General features: G+C 34.6%; 2 protein-coding genes and 1 long non-coding RNA gene across 3 annotated transcripts; all 3 read left to right on the top strand.

Annotated features, from left to right (window-relative positions):
- Positions 1–7,873: 7,873 nt before the first annotated feature.
- LOC139196711 (uncharacterized) lies at positions 7,874–8,923 on the top strand. Its single transcript, XR_011581813.1, has 2 exons — positions 7,874–8,234; positions 8,365–8,923. It is a non-coding gene; the product is annotated as an uncharacterized lncRNA (long non-coding RNA).
- Positions 8,924–9,971: 1,048 nt separating this feature from the next.
- On the top strand, positions 9,972–10,164 carry LOC114825540 (mitochondrial import receptor subunit TOM7-2-like). Its single transcript, XM_029104275.2, has one exon. It carries the CDS (start codon positions 9,972–9,974, stop codon positions 10,152–10,154), a length of 183 nt encoding a protein of 60 aa, XP_028960108.1. The 3' UTR covers positions 10,155–10,164.
- A 2,113-nt stretch (positions 10,165–12,277) lies between these two features.
- Positions 12,278–14,084, top strand: LOC103438752 (ethylene-responsive transcription factor ERF114-like). The gene is made up of 2 exons (XM_070823055.1): positions 12,278–12,770; positions 13,407–14,084. The coding sequence occupies exons 1-2, from the start codon at positions 12,626–12,628 to the stop codon at positions 13,901–13,903; spliced, it is 642 nt and encodes a 213-aa protein (XP_070679156.1). The 5' UTR covers positions 12,278–12,625; the 3' UTR covers positions 13,904–14,084.
- Positions 14,085–19,558: the final 5,474 nt, after the last annotated feature.

Raw genomic sequence — 19,558 nt, 5'->3', positions numbered from 1 at the left:
CCACTGTCTAGATTCAAGCCTATATTTCCAGCATTCACCAACCACAACACCTTGATTTCTATCTGGATCATCGAAGCCCCTTGTAAATCAAGTGGGAGGGGTTAAGTTGATTAGGCTTTCACCTTTCACCTAGGAGTCAAAAATTTGATACCATCGTCCAAACCGCTACATATTATATGTTACATATATCCACAAAAAATAAAAGAACACCATGTTTGCTAACAATTAAATAGAGCATTCAAAGCAAATAATTATTTTTATACTTTTGGCTTCTCAATATCATATAGTTTATATAGGTTACGTTTTTTTTTCTTTTAGAACAAACAATATTATCTACACTAAGGGGATGAGGAGTGAGTTAAGCCTCATAATAGGCTAGCAATAATGTGGTTCAAATTCACTTTTGGCGAAAATAGAACCTAAAACCTCTCACTTACATGTGAAAAGGAATACCACTAGACCGTAACACTACATTAACCGTCTAATCTGTTAATAATTAAAAGAGTAATAATACACTTATCATAAGTTTTATACTACGTTTGTATTATTTCTCTAATTGAGATAAGATCCGTCAATACAAATATTATTCCATGTTTACTCCATGTTTACTAAAGAGATGAGACAAATATGATATAGAAAATATAGCAAGAGTGACATTTAGTGATTGAAAAAATAAGTCAAATTATTTGTAATGTATCACACGTAACACAATTTAGATGTTTAATTTATATACTCAACAATATAAAAGGAATTCACCTTCAACATTTGAGAGGTAATTGTTTCAAAACTAAGAAACTCTAACTTTCAATTATCTTCATCCTCTAGCTAAGTCATTTTCTACTCGCATTGTGACAACCCGTCCCTAAAATTTCATTTTTATTTATTTTAATTGAGGGAATTGACGAAAATGCCCTAGAGGCAAGGATTTTGACTTCTGTTGACCATCGTCTAGAGGAACGTATGACTTATTATTTTGGCGTATTTGTGTAATACTCATTGGTACGAACGCTTAGGTGAAAGCTGTTTGCGAGTCCGGATTATAACGGTATAGTTACGGACATTTGAAGTTGTTTCACTAAATTATAGATTTAAAGGAAAATAAACTCCCACCATGTGAGAATTGTAACCAATTAGAAATTAGGGAGGAAGGAGTGGACCAATCGGACAAAATGGCAAGGGACCAATTAGATGAATAGGAGGGCAGCCAATCAAGATGGGGGATTCCCCTCTTCCCATGCACTCCATGAACCCAGATATGATCTAGCCAAAATCCAGGCCAATTTCTACCATTTTTCAGCTAAATTTCGCACATCCATCACCTGCAGTCTACTCCACCACCTTCCATCTACCATCTCCATCCAAATTTAAGGGTTTTTAGGTCCTAACCCGCGATGAATTTCACCGGAGCACCGAAGGTGCTCGACGGCTATTCCTCCATTCCGGCGAGTTCCACCACCTAAAACTACCCTTAATCAACTTTCCTTGGACCCAGGAACAAGACCCAACTAGTGGTAAAGACGTTGGAACACCGAGGAAGGAGAATCAAAGTTAACTCATTTTAGGGTTTCGGCGGGTTTAAGTGAAATTAGAGCCTTTCTCGGCCAAATTAGACTTGGTCACAGGTATAAAATTTTCTCTACTCTTTGAGATATTCATTTTTGTAAAATTTGAGAATTTTTGGAGATAGTTGAATTTTTCGGCGAATCGAGGTGGCCAACCGCCGTGTGCGGTGGCGCGTGGCGGCTGCGCGTGAGCCAAGTCACCCCTTGATCTTTCTAAGCTAAGTTTGACACCCCAATTCCATAGGTGAAGTCTGATTGATGAAATCTCATCGTTTAAGCATAGTTTTGATAAAGACCGCTACTTGAACATTATGTGAATTGACGATCCGACCGTTGGATCATCACCAAACTTTAATACATTATAGTATGTAATATTTGAGGATATAAGAAACTTACACATTGAGAATCTGATGTACGGATCTTCCCGGATTGGATTTGTAAGTGCGTAAAATAAAATGTTGATCGCCACTTAAATTGGCAATTGGCGGAGATCCAACCGTTGGATCGTAATGAAACTTTAGTATGATGTTTTAGAAGCACAATTTGGATATTTGGAAGTTACGGATCTGAAATCTGAGTTGCGGATCTTTCGGATTGAGTTACGTAGGGTTGTGGACCCTACCCTTGATACCGACGGTTGATTTTTGGTCAATGAGTCTCAAATCATTCTAGAACATCATTGGGATGTGTTTTATATAAGTTATGTGTTCTATTGATAAGAATTCTGAGACGTGACTGAATAATTGTTCTAGGTAATGATCGTTTGTGACGTCTCGATATTCGTGCTAGGGAGTCGTAATGCAGACCTCAGGTGAGTGGGTCTTTTCCTTTTATCATATGTATATCATTGATAGTTCCACAAAACGCTTTTAAATTGATTTATGCATTTTATGCCATGTCATATATATATTTGTATATTCTAAAATACTATGATATGGTTGAGTTTTAGATTGCATTATGGTATAACCATATGCATATTACCTACATATAATTGTTGTGAATGCCTTGAAGTGCTAAAGTGAATGCGGGACATACAGGTAAGTTCAGGCGAGTTTATAGTATTATTTGAAATGATTGAGTTAGGGCATGACTATATTAGTGTTTTGTGCAACTCCGACACTGTCGTACAGGTTGCAATGATATGCAACTCCGACACTATCGTACTGGTTGCCTATGAGTCGTACATGTTGCATTAGGGAACTCCGACTCAGGTGTTACCATAGATTGATGAGCACTTGATTTATATTGTTGTTGCCAATATGTAGTGATTTGGAATATTCTTGGATTTACTATTGATTTACATTTGATTTCATACGTATATGTAGTATGATTTCCTGTAACCTATACAGGATTGCAGCGAGGGGTTATATCGTTTAAAAGGTCTTTATTAAAGCTTTATATTCAGGCTCACTCACTCTTGTTTTTATCCCTCCAGGTTCTAGTAGCAGAGTTTTCGTATTGACGAGGATTCGTGGCAAGTCTTGGTATTGAAGATTACCTTTGACGGTATGATTTTCAATCCACTCTACTGTACTTTACTTATGCTCTGACGTCACGTGTGAAATGGGGTCATTATCGCTCACAGCGCACTCTTGTGTGTTATGCACTTTTAGTTTTAAATTTATTTACATATTCCACATCATCACACTTTATGGCTTCGTCACCTTCCAGGTGTCGGTTAACACATCTCAATTTGAAGTCCTAGTGGACAATCCGGATTGGGATGTGTCACGCATCCCACCGGTCACTCACTTATCTAGTACTTCTTGGTTTCTACATACAATTATCGTGATTTTACAACTAGGTAAAATATTTTTCCTCGCAATATTATATATATGTACGTATTAATAAAATGGTTAAACATGTACAACAATAATATCTATCTAGAAGTTATCTTGAGGTACACTTTTTCTAGTGTTGAAAGATGTCACAAAGTCAAATATCATCTTCTGCTATTAAATAAAAATGATATATGTTATAAAATCCCATAGAATTGAAGTGATATGCATTACATCTCATATTTTATTGAAATTGATAAAATATTTTGACCACTTTCTTCTATTTTTTACTTGACAAGTTTCTTCTTTCGGTGGCTACGTTCGAACAAGTATATATTCGTTCGTGCAGAAAAGTAGAAGTTGCAGTTAATTAGTAATACAGCTACCTAAAAATGCATAATCCATGGACAAACAAAACACAAAAGTAGTATATTCTTTTAACTATATATATATATATATGTGTGTGTGTGTGTGTGTCGGGGGGGGGGGGGGGCAGATCCGTGCATGGTAGCACTTATTTTACATAATTTTTGACACACGTTTTTATGGAGCTTACTGACACACCCCGATCCTAGAATCAAGGCGTGCTGGCCGTCACGTACAGACCACTCATAGGTGGTTCCAACTCGTAGGTGACTAGCAATTTATCGCATAGCTATCAGGAGAGGATAGCGTGAGCATAACTATATTACACCCAGTTCTGTCGTACAGACCATTTCAGTGGTTCCGACCCGTGTGCAGTGTAGTGCCGTACAAGTCGCTTGTGGTGACTCCGGCTAGATTGATTGATGAGATTAATTATGAGCTATAGTTTCAACCGGGCTGATCACTCGGTTGACATGTTATTATTTATGATGAACTTACTTCACTGATATATTTATATGATATGATGAAATATAGTTTGACATGGCATATACTTTACATATCACTATTTCTGAGCTGGTTTTGAGATAAGTAATTATATTTTTATATTCCTGGGAAATTTACAAGTTTTACGGAAAGGGGTTACCACATTTTGAGAAATGTTTTGTCTTTGAAAAAAATTGTTTTACTGACCCACTCAACTTTGTTTTTCACCCCTCCAGGTTCTAATTAGCTGAGTTTGGTGGCCACGAGGAATCCAATGGTGTCCTGACAGAATTCACCAAAGTAGGATTTACCTATGGGTGTTATATCTTAGTAATTGTCCTACTCGACTACAACTAGACGTTCTTTTTACTCTGAATGTGTATTTATACACTGAGTTTCGCACTAGCATCATTTCTTAGCTAGTATTGCTAGTGTTTCGGCTTTTATTTATTCGTAATTCTATTTATCTTTTTAGCTTCCGCACTGTGCAAATGGTTACGTCACTCGCACGTGACGGCCAGCACGCCCTCCTCGGGGCGGGGTGTGTCACTTACTCCGTAATATATTCTAACGATCCGAACCATCTATAATTTAGAACATCGTTCATAAATCATCCTTACATAAAATTAGATAAATCCAAAGGTATTAAAAATTCATTTGTAGTGAAGAAAATAGACGAATACCGTTCTATAAAGAAATTTTAAACCCTTTGTTGATGCACAAAACCGGAGGTCTTGGAACGTAAATCCGACCATGAATCTGCAAGAAATGTAAATAACACAAGATGTATCGTGGGTTACATCCACACTGATATTGTATTTCTTTGTGAGGGAGAGAGAGCCTCTGAATAGGAGAGTGAGGCTTCTGAGGGTGGGAATCAGGCCTAAGAATTGGCCTTTCCTAATGAGGAGAGTGAGGGGTCTTTTTATAGAATAAGAGCTCCTCATTTATTACATATTTGCCCCTTCATTTATTACATAATTACATTTGAGTCCCCTGAGTATTTATACGAGGTCTAAATACGGAGTCCCTAAGTATGATACAAACACCCTTAATTCAACTATGATATAGTTTCAAACTTTGGTGATTTTTGGTAAATATAATTTTTGAATAAATACCCAAAAAATATACGGTTCAATTCGTTGAAATTTATTATTATGTGACCCTCACAAAAACGTATATATGACATAGTCTGTTTAGACGTACTTTAACCCTTAGAGTAAAACTCAAATTTTAGGTTCTAAACTTACCCAAACTTGCTCTAATTCTTGGGGCAAATATGAGTTAAAACCTAAAACTCATTTATGGGGCAAATTTAACTCAGGATTCCCTTGGATTAGTGGGGCTAACCCAACATATATGTGTATTTTTTTTAGTTTTATATTTATAAATTCATTGAATCCAATGGCTAAGATCTAATTTGATCAAATCTAATAGTAAAAAAAATATCTAACAGTCTAAATTTAAATCAAATGGCTAAAGTAATTGAAAAAAATTATTTTATGTGTTTTGTATTCTTTTGTAGTGTTCCACAAGTTTCATGGTGCTGGTTTAATGATTTTTCAATATTTATCGGAATCTAAATATTTTTAGGTTAAAATGTTCATAAAATTAAATTAGGATAGTCTACATAATTTTTTTATATAATTTTTTTTAAAAGTTACTTTAAGAAAAAAAATATCCTAAATTCATTCTTTAATAATCTCGGGCTAAAAATTTAACCCATAAGGGTTGGGGGAGAAAAACTGTTTATGGGTTAAAATCTAAATTTTTTGAATTAAAAATTTTAGGTTTTAACCTAAGGGTTGGAGATGGTCTTAGAGTTTGTATATGTGGGATTGAGCAACAAACTTCCTTGTATATCTACAGCGATGGATTCAGGTATGCTTCGAAAATTCTATGTTTATTGTTGTATATATCTGCGATCATGGATTTACTTATTTCAAATTACGTATATATTTGAGTTTATGGAGACTCACTTCGTGAAATAACAAAATTCGATAATAAGACCTAATTTAGCTTGAAATAAAGAGTTTGAATAATTTTAAAGTAGTTTACAAATCGTTGTGCATCAACGCCAACAAAGCCATAGTAGCCCAAAATATAAGCATAATGCTTGTGTCCTCCATAGAGGGATTTTTTTGTTCACCCACTCACAATTAACAAACTTTTATCGCCCGAACATCATAAGTGGAACTGCTCATTCTTTTTATCATCACCTAAGGGTCATATATGCAAAAAATTATTCAATTTGGAGATCTTTAACTTGGTCATTCATACACCTAAAACAAATGGACGGTTCATCATGAGAACATTACTTGTTACCAAAACTGTTGATTGGTTTAACACGTATGGATGACTAAATGATCTCCAAATTGAACGATATTTTTTTTTGTATATAATCTTTAGATGATAATAAAGAGAAGAGTAATGCTAAGGAGACTAAATTTGTGGACAAAACTTACAAACTAAATGACGTGTCACCAATAGAAATGAGCATGTTTATCAAGGCTGAAGTAGTAATCCAATCATCAACTTCCATGTCATTTAGTTTACAAAATTTTGTCGGCAAATTTAGTCTCCATATGTTCGGACGGTAATGTTAATCGAAAGTGGGGGGAGGGACACAAGCATTATCCAAAAATTATTCAATTTGGAGATCTTTTAATCATTCATATGCATAAAACAAATGGATGATTCATCATGAGGATGCTACTTGTTACTAAAATTGTTGATTAGTTTAACACGTATGGATAACTAACAATCTCCAAATTGAATGATTTTTTTGTAGATATAATCTTTAACTAATGATAAAGAAAGTGAACGGTTCCATTTATGATGTTCGGATGGTAAAGGCTAAATCATAAATGGGAGGACAAACAAATCCTTCATAGAGAGAGACGATCGTTATCCAAAAGGTAAATAAATAGACACAGTAATATTTATTGTCATATATCAATTTACATAAATGAAAGAACCACGATACTTTCATATGCATATATTATGCTCGGACAGCATATTCAATTTTTTTTTTTTAATGAGCATTTCGAATTTCTTTTTAGTCTGAAAGCTCTCATATGAGCAATTTTTAAGGGATGCAAACATTCATCTTGACTGGAACATGTAAATTTATATCCATATTTGCATCTTTAGAAAGTGGGCCCTGCAAGTTGAAGATAAAATAAGAAAGCTATTACGTAAATCAAGAGCGAAAATAAATGAGATACAAATTTACATATTCCATAATGGAGTGAAATAGAGACGCTAAATTTATAATGAAGCAAATTTCCACGCCAGGTTGGAAGGTTTTCAAGTTCCAACTGACTCTGTTACTGTCAGGAAAAGAAAGATTTACATGGAATATAAACACCAAATAGCAAACAGATTCACCTTGTGACGCTAGGCTGGAAGGGTGTTTGAGTTCGAGGTCGAGCTGATCCTGTCGATGTCATCACTAGGAAACTAATAAGGAGCAAACTTTGAGCTCATTAGGATCGTAGATATATTTTTGGTTATACGAGAGAGGATCAGAATGCTCCTTGATCTCTTTCGTGTAGGCTAAAGCAAATTACTTCTCTATCTGGTCAAAGTTTTCTGGTATGTCAACTTTAGAACATTAATTATTGATAGCTAGAGCCAATACCTTATGGGTGTGTTTGTTTGGCCTCATTAAGTGGGATTGGACTGAACTGGACTACTTCCTAGTGTAGTCCCATGTTTGATCCGTGCTGGGACTAAGTTAAATGAGATTAAAGGGGATTCGCGTGGACTATCGGCCTCACTAGAAGTTCTTGGCGAGACCCTCCCCCAACCATGGGACTCGCTAAGACCATCTTTGCTTTGCTCTTTCCGCTTGGCGCTTGGTCCCTTCCGCTTCGCCCCTCCCATCGACTTCTTCTTCCCTACTCCTATCTACTTCTTCTTCCCCACAGCTTGCATAGAGACAAAGAGAGAAAAAGAGAAGAAGGACAAAAAGAAGAGCCGTAGAAAGAAGGCAAATGGGAAAAGGTTTTGTTATGGGCTACTGGGTGAGAAGAAGATGGAGGTCTGATTCTCCAATTTTCCTGTTTTTTATTTTATTTATGGGATTAATATGTTTGGATTCTGAGAAATCGTTCAACCCATTTCGCTAAGGTTCTAATCCTCTGTTTGTTTACACCTATTTGAAATTGCAGAATCTAGGGCAAGCAAGGACAGCGGTCATCGATGGATCTAAAGTCGAACTGGGTGACCTCGAAGATAACTTCATGGGTATGTTTAATTTTTGTTTTGGTGAAATGGGTATGTTTTGAATAGTTGTTTTCATGTTTGATTACTGTTTTTTCAGTGTTTTATGCATTTTGGTTGTCAGATTTTTGGTAGTTGATGAATCCAATGTTGGGAAATCGAAGGTGAACTGTGTTCGCCAATTTCTCCAAGAATTCCTTAAATTTAGCTTTGTATCTCGATTTTTCGATTGTGTTCTACCACAAAGATTGTCAATTTTGTGTGTAATTTTTTGTCAATTTTGTCTGTAATTTTAGTTTTCTTGAGTCAGTAGTGGCTAAGTGGTACGAGCGGGTGGTAGGTGATTAGCGCCGCTGTAATTGTTTATGTACTTTGCAATGGCATTAGTCTAGTGTACTGAGCTGCAAATTTTTATTAGAAAAGTAGTATGAAAGACAGAATTGTGTGTCTCAGCATGCTTGTCTATTTCCTATCAAGTGTTCTTCCTAATGTTATTACTTTGTGAAATGATCAAATGAGGATTACTTCCTATTCTGAGCAAACACCAAATTGGTGAACAGTACTGTTTTCATTATCCTGCTTCTTAGTCCGATATTGCACCAAACGCTTCACTAAGTTAGTCCAGCTTAGTCTAGTCTAAGCCAGTCCAGCTTAGTCCCTGTAGCTAGTCCAGTCCGAGACAGTCTGGTGCAACAAACGCACCCTATAAAAAATCAAATTCCGGTTGAATTTGAGAATATCCACAAATAATAAACTTACTCCTAGAATCGAGTGTTTGACAAAATAGAAAATGATAAACATTATTTAAAGCAAGAGAAAATACTAAAATGCTTTAAATATTGTCATGGATTATGAATTGTATTCGGGTGCTACATGATCGTATGTGTTAGGGCTGCTTTGATATTGTTGTACTTTTAAAATAATTTTTTTTCTGTTGTATTGTGAGAATGATCAAATGTGTTAGGGCTTGTTTAGTAGTCAGATCAAAAGCTAGAATTAGTAAACGCGAGAAGTCAGAAAGAAAAAAAACTTTAAAGGCACTTGTATGCCCATAATATTATTTATATTTCAAAGAAAAGCATTACAAAACCTATTACTTTAGAAAGAAAAATACTGACTTGGTAATAAAGAAGGATTTTAATCCTAAGACCATTCATTTAGCCTGAAATCGCTCAAAATCCATCTCCAATAAGAGCAACTCCACCTTTGCTAAGGCCCCCCAGGGCTATTCACTATTTAATACACCCAGTGAACAGTAATTGCCCTTAATAAACAGTAACTGCCTTTTGCATCTCCACCCCTACACTGAATAGCCTGGCAATAGGTAATAAAATAATAGTAATTTTTTATTTATAAAAAAATACAAAATATTTATTTTAAGAAAAGTACAAATTAAAGATTAAAGATTAAAGATGCAAATTCCATTGCAAAGTTAATGTAGCTTCTCACATTTTAACTAGTCAAATTTTGACTAAAGTTTTCATCTTTAAAATAGTTTGCTCAAGCAATTAACTAATCAAATCAAAACTCGCACAAACCCCAAAAGGAAATTTCAATGGCGTCGAGAATATCTCTGAAAAGCAAGGGCAAGACTCCGACGAAGCCCTCCAAGGGCTCGGTGGCTCAATCCTTCAAGGAGTGGAGCACGCGGGCCTTGAAGAAGGCCAAGGTCGTCACCCACTACGGCTTCATTCCCTTGGTCATCATCATCGACATGAACTCAGAACCCAAGCCGTAACTTTCCCAACTTCTCATTCCTGTCTGATCCGATCCCAGTCGGATCAACTAATTTTCGTGCTGGGTTTTCGGTATTATCTCTAATGGGTTTTGTTCTATAAAATTTGGGGTTTCTGCTTCGTCGCCACAACCCATCCACTGTGAGACGACGCTGTCGTTGAAGAACCATGAAGGTTGGGAGAGAGAAAGGGAAGTTCGGCCCGTCCAACATGTGGCTGACGTCAGCCTTGTGTCACATGCCCTTCGGGCTCTCGGGCTGGCAACTCCTGCTCAGCCTCTCCCTCGGGCCCGCTCAGGCTCCATCGTCAACACACGCTGGACCAAGTTGCTCAAGCTTTCTGGCCCTGTTTGAGAGCCAGTCCACCGGGCTATTGCCCACAGTGGAACTACTCTAAAAGAGCTAAATCCTAGTCAATATCGGATTAAATCCTTTATCACTGGGCCAAATGGGCATCACACTTGCCAAACATAGCAAGCCCAGTAGCCTAGGGCTACATTTTTTTATGGGCTCCACTTGCTTTTATTATCGTCTCTCTCTTCTTGATTCGATTCTCCTTCTCTTCTCTTTTCTCTATTCTCTCTCTCTCTCTCTCTCTCTCTCTCTCTCGTCTAAGGATGATCAGGGAAGGGTTGGATGGAGTAATTTGGTGGTAATGTTTGGTGTCATTGTAGTGTTGAGTTGGGTGAGATTTGGTGGTGGTGGTGATGTCTGATTGTGTGAGATCTAGTGGTGGTGGTGGTGGTGTTTGATTGTGTGAGATCTGGTGGTGGTAGTGGTGTGAGGTAGAGATGATAAAAATATAGTTCATGTTGCATAATAAATTAATAATATATTAGATGGCTAAAATGTAGCCCCAAACTACATTTAGCTCTCATGACTGAAAATGGCCTAAAAGATCAATTAAAGTCAGCCAAGTGGCTAGGTGAGCCTTTTTTTTTCTTAAGTTAAGCTTAATTTAAGGTTTTTTTATATAGCCACTTAGTACTACGGTCTAGTGGTATTTCCTCTTCACTTGTACGTGAAGGTCTTAGGTTCGATTCTCGTCAAAGGCGAATTTGAACCACATTCTTGCTAGCCCATTGTGAGGCTAAACCCACCTCTATCCCCCTCAGTGTAGATAATATCATTTGCATTTTGTGGGTAAAACTTATGCCTTCCTTACATCTACTATATCCGCCTCTGACTTGTAGGCCTTTGTTGTCAGAAACTGGAATTTTCCTCTACACTCTCTATTTCTAGCCCCCTGAAATTAACAGATTTAGGGGAGGAGAACAACTTCATTACCGGTGGTATCTTCATGAAGATTGGAATATATTCAAAGTGTTCCAAACTAATTCTGACAAAAAAAAAATTCAAAGTATTCTGAATTTTTAAAGTTATTTACTCAAAATATGCATTTTGTAATCAAATTTTATATTTTATTGTTAGTTTTGGATACCTTTTGTTCATTATTTTTCTATTAAACATAAGAAAAAATGTGGCGCCCACAATTCACACATTATCATTTAATGGTCAAATTCACCGATTGACTAGCAAATGTATGACATTGCAACGAATTCGCAATTTGATGTATGTTATTGCAATGTTAAAAAAAATGAGGTATGAGTTTGTTATGTGACTCAAACTTGAGAGTGCAAAATGTAATTTACCCTAAAAAGAATAAGCATACTAGTATACCAAAAAAATTGAATTTATACGTAAATATATACCAAATATTAAGAATGAACAATAAATTACATGTGCGAAAAAGCTCGAGAACCTTCATAAACATATATTAATGAATTTCCAAATTATGTTCCGAACTTTTCGAGATTATTCGGATTCTAAAAATTCTTAATTTGAGATTGTGATCTGATGTGATCCGTTCCAATTTCAAAATTTTGAAACAGAAATTGAAACCTTTGTTTCCAATCCGATCCATACGAAACTCAGACCTAAACTAGCGTCACATTTGAGTAAGGGTTTGACTTCGAACGTCCAACTTGACAAATTTGCATATATTTGTATAGGAATGCGGTGTAAAGGAATAAAGAACAATAACTATTGAACTGAACTAAATTGAAATACACATATATATTGAATCAATAATGTTGGAGGACTAATGGATTCTTCAAACGTTCACACCACGATAACGAAATATGTATAAAGTCTAAATGTTCCTGTGGAAAACCCTATATCCCACCTATCTTCCTCCTCCTCTCATTTTTTTCCTCTCATCTCTTTCTTTTCTTTCCTTAATCTACTGTCTACTTTTCATGTACGTCGTAAAGCTAGAACGAATTTGAATCAGTTGTTGGTGTCCCTCTCGATTCTGACTCATATATATATAACGTCAAAATATTAATATCTAGGTTCATAAAGTGGATCGAAAACATGGGAAGAGGCTGCTGGCTTCGGTTGAATCGGAGGAGAAAGAGGAGGATCAAATCTTTCCTGTTTACTCGACTCGATCTCAGCAAGACACTTCTGCCATGGTTTCAGCTCTAGCTCAGGTGATTGGAAAAAATAGTGACCAAATTAATAACCCACTTGATCAAGTGCAAGGAATAAATCCATTAATCACCTCACAGTCCAGCCCTACAGAGACTCAATCTCAAACAGTACTTCAAGATCAAGGTATTATATTTTATATATTATCAACAATGAATTAATTTTCCTTTTGGTTCTCCGTTACAAAAATAACTTTTTGGTATATTTCCAGCATAACTACTTGATCTCCCTCATAAGGGATTTAGCGAGCTTCTGTATAACTAATCATATGGTTTTCGTCCACCTTTTAGTTGTGGATTGTGGCGTCCCTATTCTCCTACTGCTCACTCTTTATTTCTGGCATTGAGATTGGATGAAGAGGTTGTGCAGAAATCATTATCTTTATATGGTTATAGATTATCACTCTATCATTCCTTTCTCTAGTATAATGCTTCAACTTATTTGTTCATTTTTTCCTGATTTGAACTTTATACATATATTAGAAGAGATAAATACCCAAATGGTGCATATTAGGATTTCGTGACCCAAGAAGCGAGTATTGACTATGTTCAACTAACAAAAAGTGAAATGTTATAATATGTCAAATAACAATTGAGCACCACGGATAGGAATTGAACCTAACAAGAAGCGAGTATTGACAATGTTCAACTAGCACGATCCTTCTAGCATTACTCAAACTCGGTACTGTCTCCGCCTATGTATGAAATGATTCTTTTTCAGGTTTGATATTTTTGAGAAATTAATATATATGTTTGTGTGCAGGAAATTTGAGGAGACAACATTACAGAGGAGTGAGGCGGAGACCATCGGGAAAGTGGGCTGCTGAGATTCGTGACCCGGTGAAGGCAGCCCGAGTGTGGCTGGGCACTTTTGACACAGCTGAGGCTGCAGCACTAGCTTATGATAAAGCAGCACTCAAGTTCAAAGGAAGCAAAGCTAAGCTAAACTTCCCTGAGAGAGTTCAAGGGATCTCTGAGTCAGGTTGCCTCGCATTAATAACTACTGATCAACAAGACAGCTTGAACATTAATCCTCCTCAGCCTAATATTACTCGACCAACTTCTTCCAGTGTTTTCGATTGTACACAATATAATAATGTCACATCTTCTACATCCTTGTTGTCGTCGTCCTCCATGCCATCTCAACAAGCGGCAGAGCTCCCAAGCTTTTCGATGCAGTTCGGTTCTTCTTTTTCGAGTTCAAGTTCAGGTCCTCCTCATAAGTATAGGAAAGACTTTGACAGCAGTCACTCAAGATGACAAGAGTGAATTAATAGTTATGTTAACGGTAGGAGATCAGATTGAACGATCGATTAAGGAGAGTAAAAGGCTCATATAATTTTGATGCATGTGTGTTTTTCTTTCCCTTTTTTGGTTTTGTTTAATTTCTTCTGGTCTAAAACAACTTCTTTCTTATATCAAATTAATTAAGTTCACTTCAGTTTGTATTTGATGACAACTAATTTGACAAGAAGCTAGATAAATTTTTGCATGTGTGCGCCACCCTGCGTATGGTATAAATTGAGAAGTTATTTCGTATATCCCTTTTTAATTACATGCACACATCTGGACATAGTGTGCAGAATGGGAAAAAAATGTATATTTCGAGCATCATTGGAGCTTTCCACTCCTTTCCTAGATGTTATCAAGACGGAATAATGAAGTTAATTTGAGCGAGTATCAATAAGCTCATATATGAAGCATGCAAATTTTGGTGAAAGAGAAAATTCCATGATGTATCAGAATGAAGTTTACTTAACCCAGCAAGCTTGCTAACTTAACTAAGAGAGAGTGAGGGTTTGTATACACATCTGGCGTAGAACATAATATGATAAACATTAATGCATAGCCCATATTGATATTAGGGCAAAATTTAGAGATCTGAACCTTGACAAATACGTTCATGGTTATATATATATTATTGTTTACTTAAAACCTAGACAGATCTTGATCAGTATACGCAAGAGAGTGAAATCGTGTGGACTAAATGGGGTGGTCATCGAATTCGGCTGTGGGTGACAGAAGCCTTGGAGTTTAAACACGACAGCTAAGTCTGAAAATTGCGGTTGTTTTGGCATCGATTTGAAATGTGTAGTTATTGATAACAATGGTCTCACACGTTTGTCGCTATCGATTCAGAGTATTATTTAGATACATAAAGTTGACGCATTTGTTTTTATAATATTCTCCAGTACACAGGTGAATCTTGCGTCCAATTATATGGCTTACTACTTCATTAGGTGTGTGATTAACATGTGTGTTAGTTTTATATATTTAAATAAAAAATAATTATGCTATTAAATTTAGGAGAATGAACGATGCAATGCAATTACGTTAATCATCGTTGTTAAGACGTTCAGTTCCTATATCATATTAATAGAACTGCTCTACTAAGGTCCTAACTTTATGGACTTATAAGGTCCTTGTTCATATGAGCCATCAAATTAATTTTATAAGCTATCAACTTAAATAAAAGATTGGATGAAATTGGATGTGTAAAGTTATTAGGGTTTTATGCAATTGGATTTGCAGAGTTTAGATATTTCATAGGGAGACTAGGTTTTGCAGATGGAAGAGATTCGACATGACGTGAAACCTTCTTCTCTTCTTATTTTTTTTATTTTATTTTTTTTTTTGTTCTATCAATTAGTATTTTGTCTCTGAATAACAAAAATTATTTAATCTGAGGTTCATATAAAAAAAGTACTTCATAGGTTCTTAAAATGAAAACCTTCGTCATGTTAAATATTATCTGAAGTCCATGGTGCCATATCCAAATTAATGGATCTATTCAAAAGTCGAAAGTAATAATTTTATATCATCTTTGTGTTTCACTAATATTTTTCTCAATTTTCTTTTTGGGTCAGTGTTCAACTTGAACAGATGGATTCATATCTTAGCCGAGAACCGGCACTACCGAATACCTCCAATAATGGTATATGCCATGTCCAAAACATCATCTATAAAAAATTCCTATAATTGAATATTGGGTGTGCATTAATATTCCTTGCACATTGATTTCAAACTTAGAGCAAAGTCTTATTAGTTATGACCCACCTTATTAAGAATTTTCGTCAAGAAATTATGCGCGTGAAACACACGTAATCTTCTTCTAAAAAATAAACAGAAACTACATTGATGCTTAATTTTGACGAAAATTCTCATTGAATTGGCTTCTAAATTCAATACTCCACATTATATCAAATTCAACGATCAAGAATTAAAACTCCAATTTATGTTTCTAACAAATGTCATGCATATGAATAATTTTAAATTTAAAAAAAAAGGAAAATTAGGTTCACGACCTACTTTTTGTTACTCCATTGATTAAAATCCTATTCATTTTCAATTTTTGATCAAGGTCCTTGGGTATTAATAACATCATTAATTTGAATAATAAAATATTTTTATTTTTAAATATATTCGTTTAGTGTTAAAATGTTACAATTAGTATATTTATATTATGGCTAAATTTTTTATCATATATTTTTATTTTTAGTTTGTACCTATTTTTAATTTGCAAATATTTTTTAATTTGTACCAATTTTCTTTTCATTTTTAATTTGTACCCATATATTAGTTTCTTTTTGTGCCCAATTTTTTAAAGTTTTATTTGTATTTGTACCCATGTATATACCGTCACGTGACATTGTATATTTAATCAATGATAGAAAATTACATATGGTATATTTATGTTTTATGCCTAAACTTTGTATCATATATTTATATTTTTAGTTTGTACCCACTTTTAATTTGCAACATTTTTAAAAAATTTGTAGTATTTTCTTTTTAGTTTTATTTTGTACCCATATATTAATTTCTTTTAGCACCTATATTTTTTTTTAAATTCATTTGTACTCATATTTTTTTAATCTTTTATCTATACCCTAATTGATTTATAATGTACCCATTCTTCTTTATTAATGCACCGCTTTGTTATATGTGAAATGTACCTATTTTTTTGTAAAATGTACCAATTTTTTTAACACTATGGCTATATTCTTTTGCCATTTATTATTTCTTATTTTTACATAGTTTTTATCCATTTATTAAATTAAAATGTTTGAATTTTTTTTATTGTAACCGTTTCTAATTGTATTACAGTGAGGGAAATCTCATAAAATATCAAACAATTAATATCAAAATTATAAAAATATTAATATTAATAGTAATATAATGAGGTGTACAAAGTCAAGGGACTTTGATCAAACTTTGAATACTATTAAGGTTTTAATCAAAAAATGTTAAAGATTAAAAAACACATCCAAAGTATCCTTTTAAAAAATATAAACGCAGGTTTTACTCGAAGTCAATGAAAAAAACAAAAGAAAAGAAGACAAAAAGAGTAAGTTTTCCACTCCTCATATGAGTGGGGTGGGGAGATGACTGGTAAGTGGGCCGCAATTTTTTTTGGAGCCAAAAGAAAATTGATATTCAGCTGGCGTTGACTTGAGTTCCACTCTCCATGCCAACTGCCAAATATGAAAAGAATTTTCAATGTGATCGTCACATGTAATTGTATATCATGTGTTATTGTATAAATAATAGGATATGTGTGTTAAAAAATTGATAACTTCAAAAATAAAATTTACAACCAATTACATAAAAACATGTAATGTACCACCCGTATTCCCATCACAACTAAAAATTTCTTCCAAATATGGATCAACTATTTGACTTTTTGGTCCACTGCTTCTGTCTGTGTTCGTTTTCATAGCCGACTCAACTTGTTTTGTCGGCTCCAAGCTTCAAACCTTTCGGCTTTCACATTTACTTTTTCTTTCATTTCACTCGTGTAAATGTAAATACAATGATTGCCGCACACTTCGTTTCTCTTCTTGCACATTTTTGTTGAATTTTAGCTTTAAAATTTAATTAATTGAGAAAAAAGATTTTACTCACCCTTTTGAGTGATTCAACAAATAAAAAACTTAAGGGCTGGAATTACGAAGGGACGTGTATGGGGTAAAAATAGATGTCTTATGCATGCCCATGAAAAGTAATAAAAAAAGAAGGAAAATGAGTTCTCATTTCTTTTATCATTTAAAAGTTGTGTTAGATAAAAGATTCGTGCAAAATTTGGAATGAGAGAAAGAAGTGAAGAATCTTCTTTTCGACTTTGACTCTTAGTTGTTTGGGGATGTTATGACCAGGCTGTTTAGTACACATATTTATAATTCTCATATTTTAACAAAAAATAAGGTAGTGTCACTAATGGGCTGGGTCAGTATCGGACTTGGTATTAAGCTAGGTCAGATTCAGTGCGACTTCAAGTTGGTGTCGGACCGGACCGGATTTTGGGGCACAATAACTACTTGTTTACTCTTCCTTTCTCTTCCACTATGCTAATTGTTGCACATAAATAGTTGAGAACATACAAAATGTTATTGCTTCAGTGGAGTTTTTCATAACGTAATACACTACTTGGTAGAGTTAGGAATTGGTAAACTTCGTATACTAGAATGAAAACAATGGGGGCACATAAAAAGCATGAAACAAAGGATTCTGATGACATTGAAACATTATATTTAGATGGTGTAACCACAGAGGTTTAATAACATATACAACATGAATACAATAGCATGACTTAGAATAAGACATAAATAAGAAGAGGAACATATTTTGTTTTTTCATCATTGCTTTCCTTGTCCTCCTTAGAGCTTTAGGACAGAATGCTAGAATAGGCTTTTTGCAGGCGGGTGCTGGCTTCATCCATGTCCACCGACCATCGTTTTCCCGATAACATTGAACAGTATAGTTTAGATAATCTCTGATACAATATCAGAGCAGAATGACTAACTTTGCACCCCATCGTCTACATTCAAGCCTATCTTTCCAGCATTCACCAAATAATTATTTTTATATTTTTGGCTTCTCAATATCATATAGTTTAAATAGGTTATGTTTTTTTTTTTTTGGAACAAACGATAATATTTATACTAAGGGGGTGAGGAGTGAGTAAAGCTTCACCATGGGCTAGCAATAATGTGGTTCAAATTCATTTTTGACGAGAATCGAACCTAATACCTCTTACTTACATGTGAAGAGGAATATCACTAGACCGTAGTACGTCATTAACCGTCTGACCTATTAATAATTAAAAGAGTAATAATAAATTTATCATAAGTTTTATCCTACGTTTGTATTATTACTTCTTGGTTTCTACGTACATACAATTATCGTGATTTTACAACTAGGTAAAATATTTTTCCTCGCAATATTATATATATATATATATATGTATATATGTATTAATAAAATGGTTAAACATGTACAGCAATAATATCTATCTAGAAGTTATCTTGAGGTACAGTTTTTCTAATGTTGAAAGATGTCACAAAGTCAAATATCATCTTCTACTATTAAATAAGAATAATATATGTAATAAAAGCCCATAGATTTGAAGTGATATGCATTACATCTCATATTTTATTGAAATTGATAAAATATTTTGACCACTTTCTTCTATTTTATCCTTGACCAGCTTCTTCTTTCGGTGGGTATGTTCGAGCGAGTATATATTCGTTCATGCAGATAAGTAGAAGTTGCAGTTAATTAGTACTACAGCTACCTAAAAATGCATAATCCACGGACGAACAAAACACAAAAGTAGTACTCTCTTTAACTATATATATACACTAGAACAATTTGGGTCTTTTACGACTTGAAATATACGACGTACAGTATTGGTATGCCTTAAATGATATTATTCACGACATTTGTAAAGTTCATGTTGTAATACTTGCACATAATCTAGCATTCACGGCATCATTTTTGTGCAAGTCGTTAAATAAAAATATTTACGACGTAATCATTGTGTGTCATATTTGACAATTTACACAACGCATTTTCCTTCTCTTTTAAGGTATTACACTATGTCGTAAAGTGAATTTTTTTATATATTTGGGTCCCTAC

This window comes from Malus domestica, chromosome 06 (assembly GCF_042453785.1).
Source record: "Malus domestica chromosome 06, GDT2T_hap1".
NCBI classification, from domain to species: domain Eukaryota; kingdom Viridiplantae; phylum Streptophyta; class Magnoliopsida; order Rosales; family Rosaceae; genus Malus; species Malus domestica.
This window is presented reverse-complemented; position numbering and strand designations above follow the sequence as displayed.

Excerpts from the sequence above, each read along its gene's own strand:
- LOC114825540 (XM_029104275.2), top strand. The coding sequence starts at position 9,972 with ATGGCGTCGAGAATATCTCTGAAAAGCAAGGGCAAGACTCCGACGAAG.
- LOC103438752 (XM_070823055.1), top strand. The coding sequence starts at position 12,626 with ATGGTTTCAGCTCTAGCTCAGGTGATTGGAAAAAATAGTGACCAAATT. Across the intron at positions 12,771-13,406 it reads AACAGTACTTCAAGATCAAG|GAAATTTGAGGAGACAACAT; the intron begins GTATTATATTTT and ends GTTTGTGTGCAG.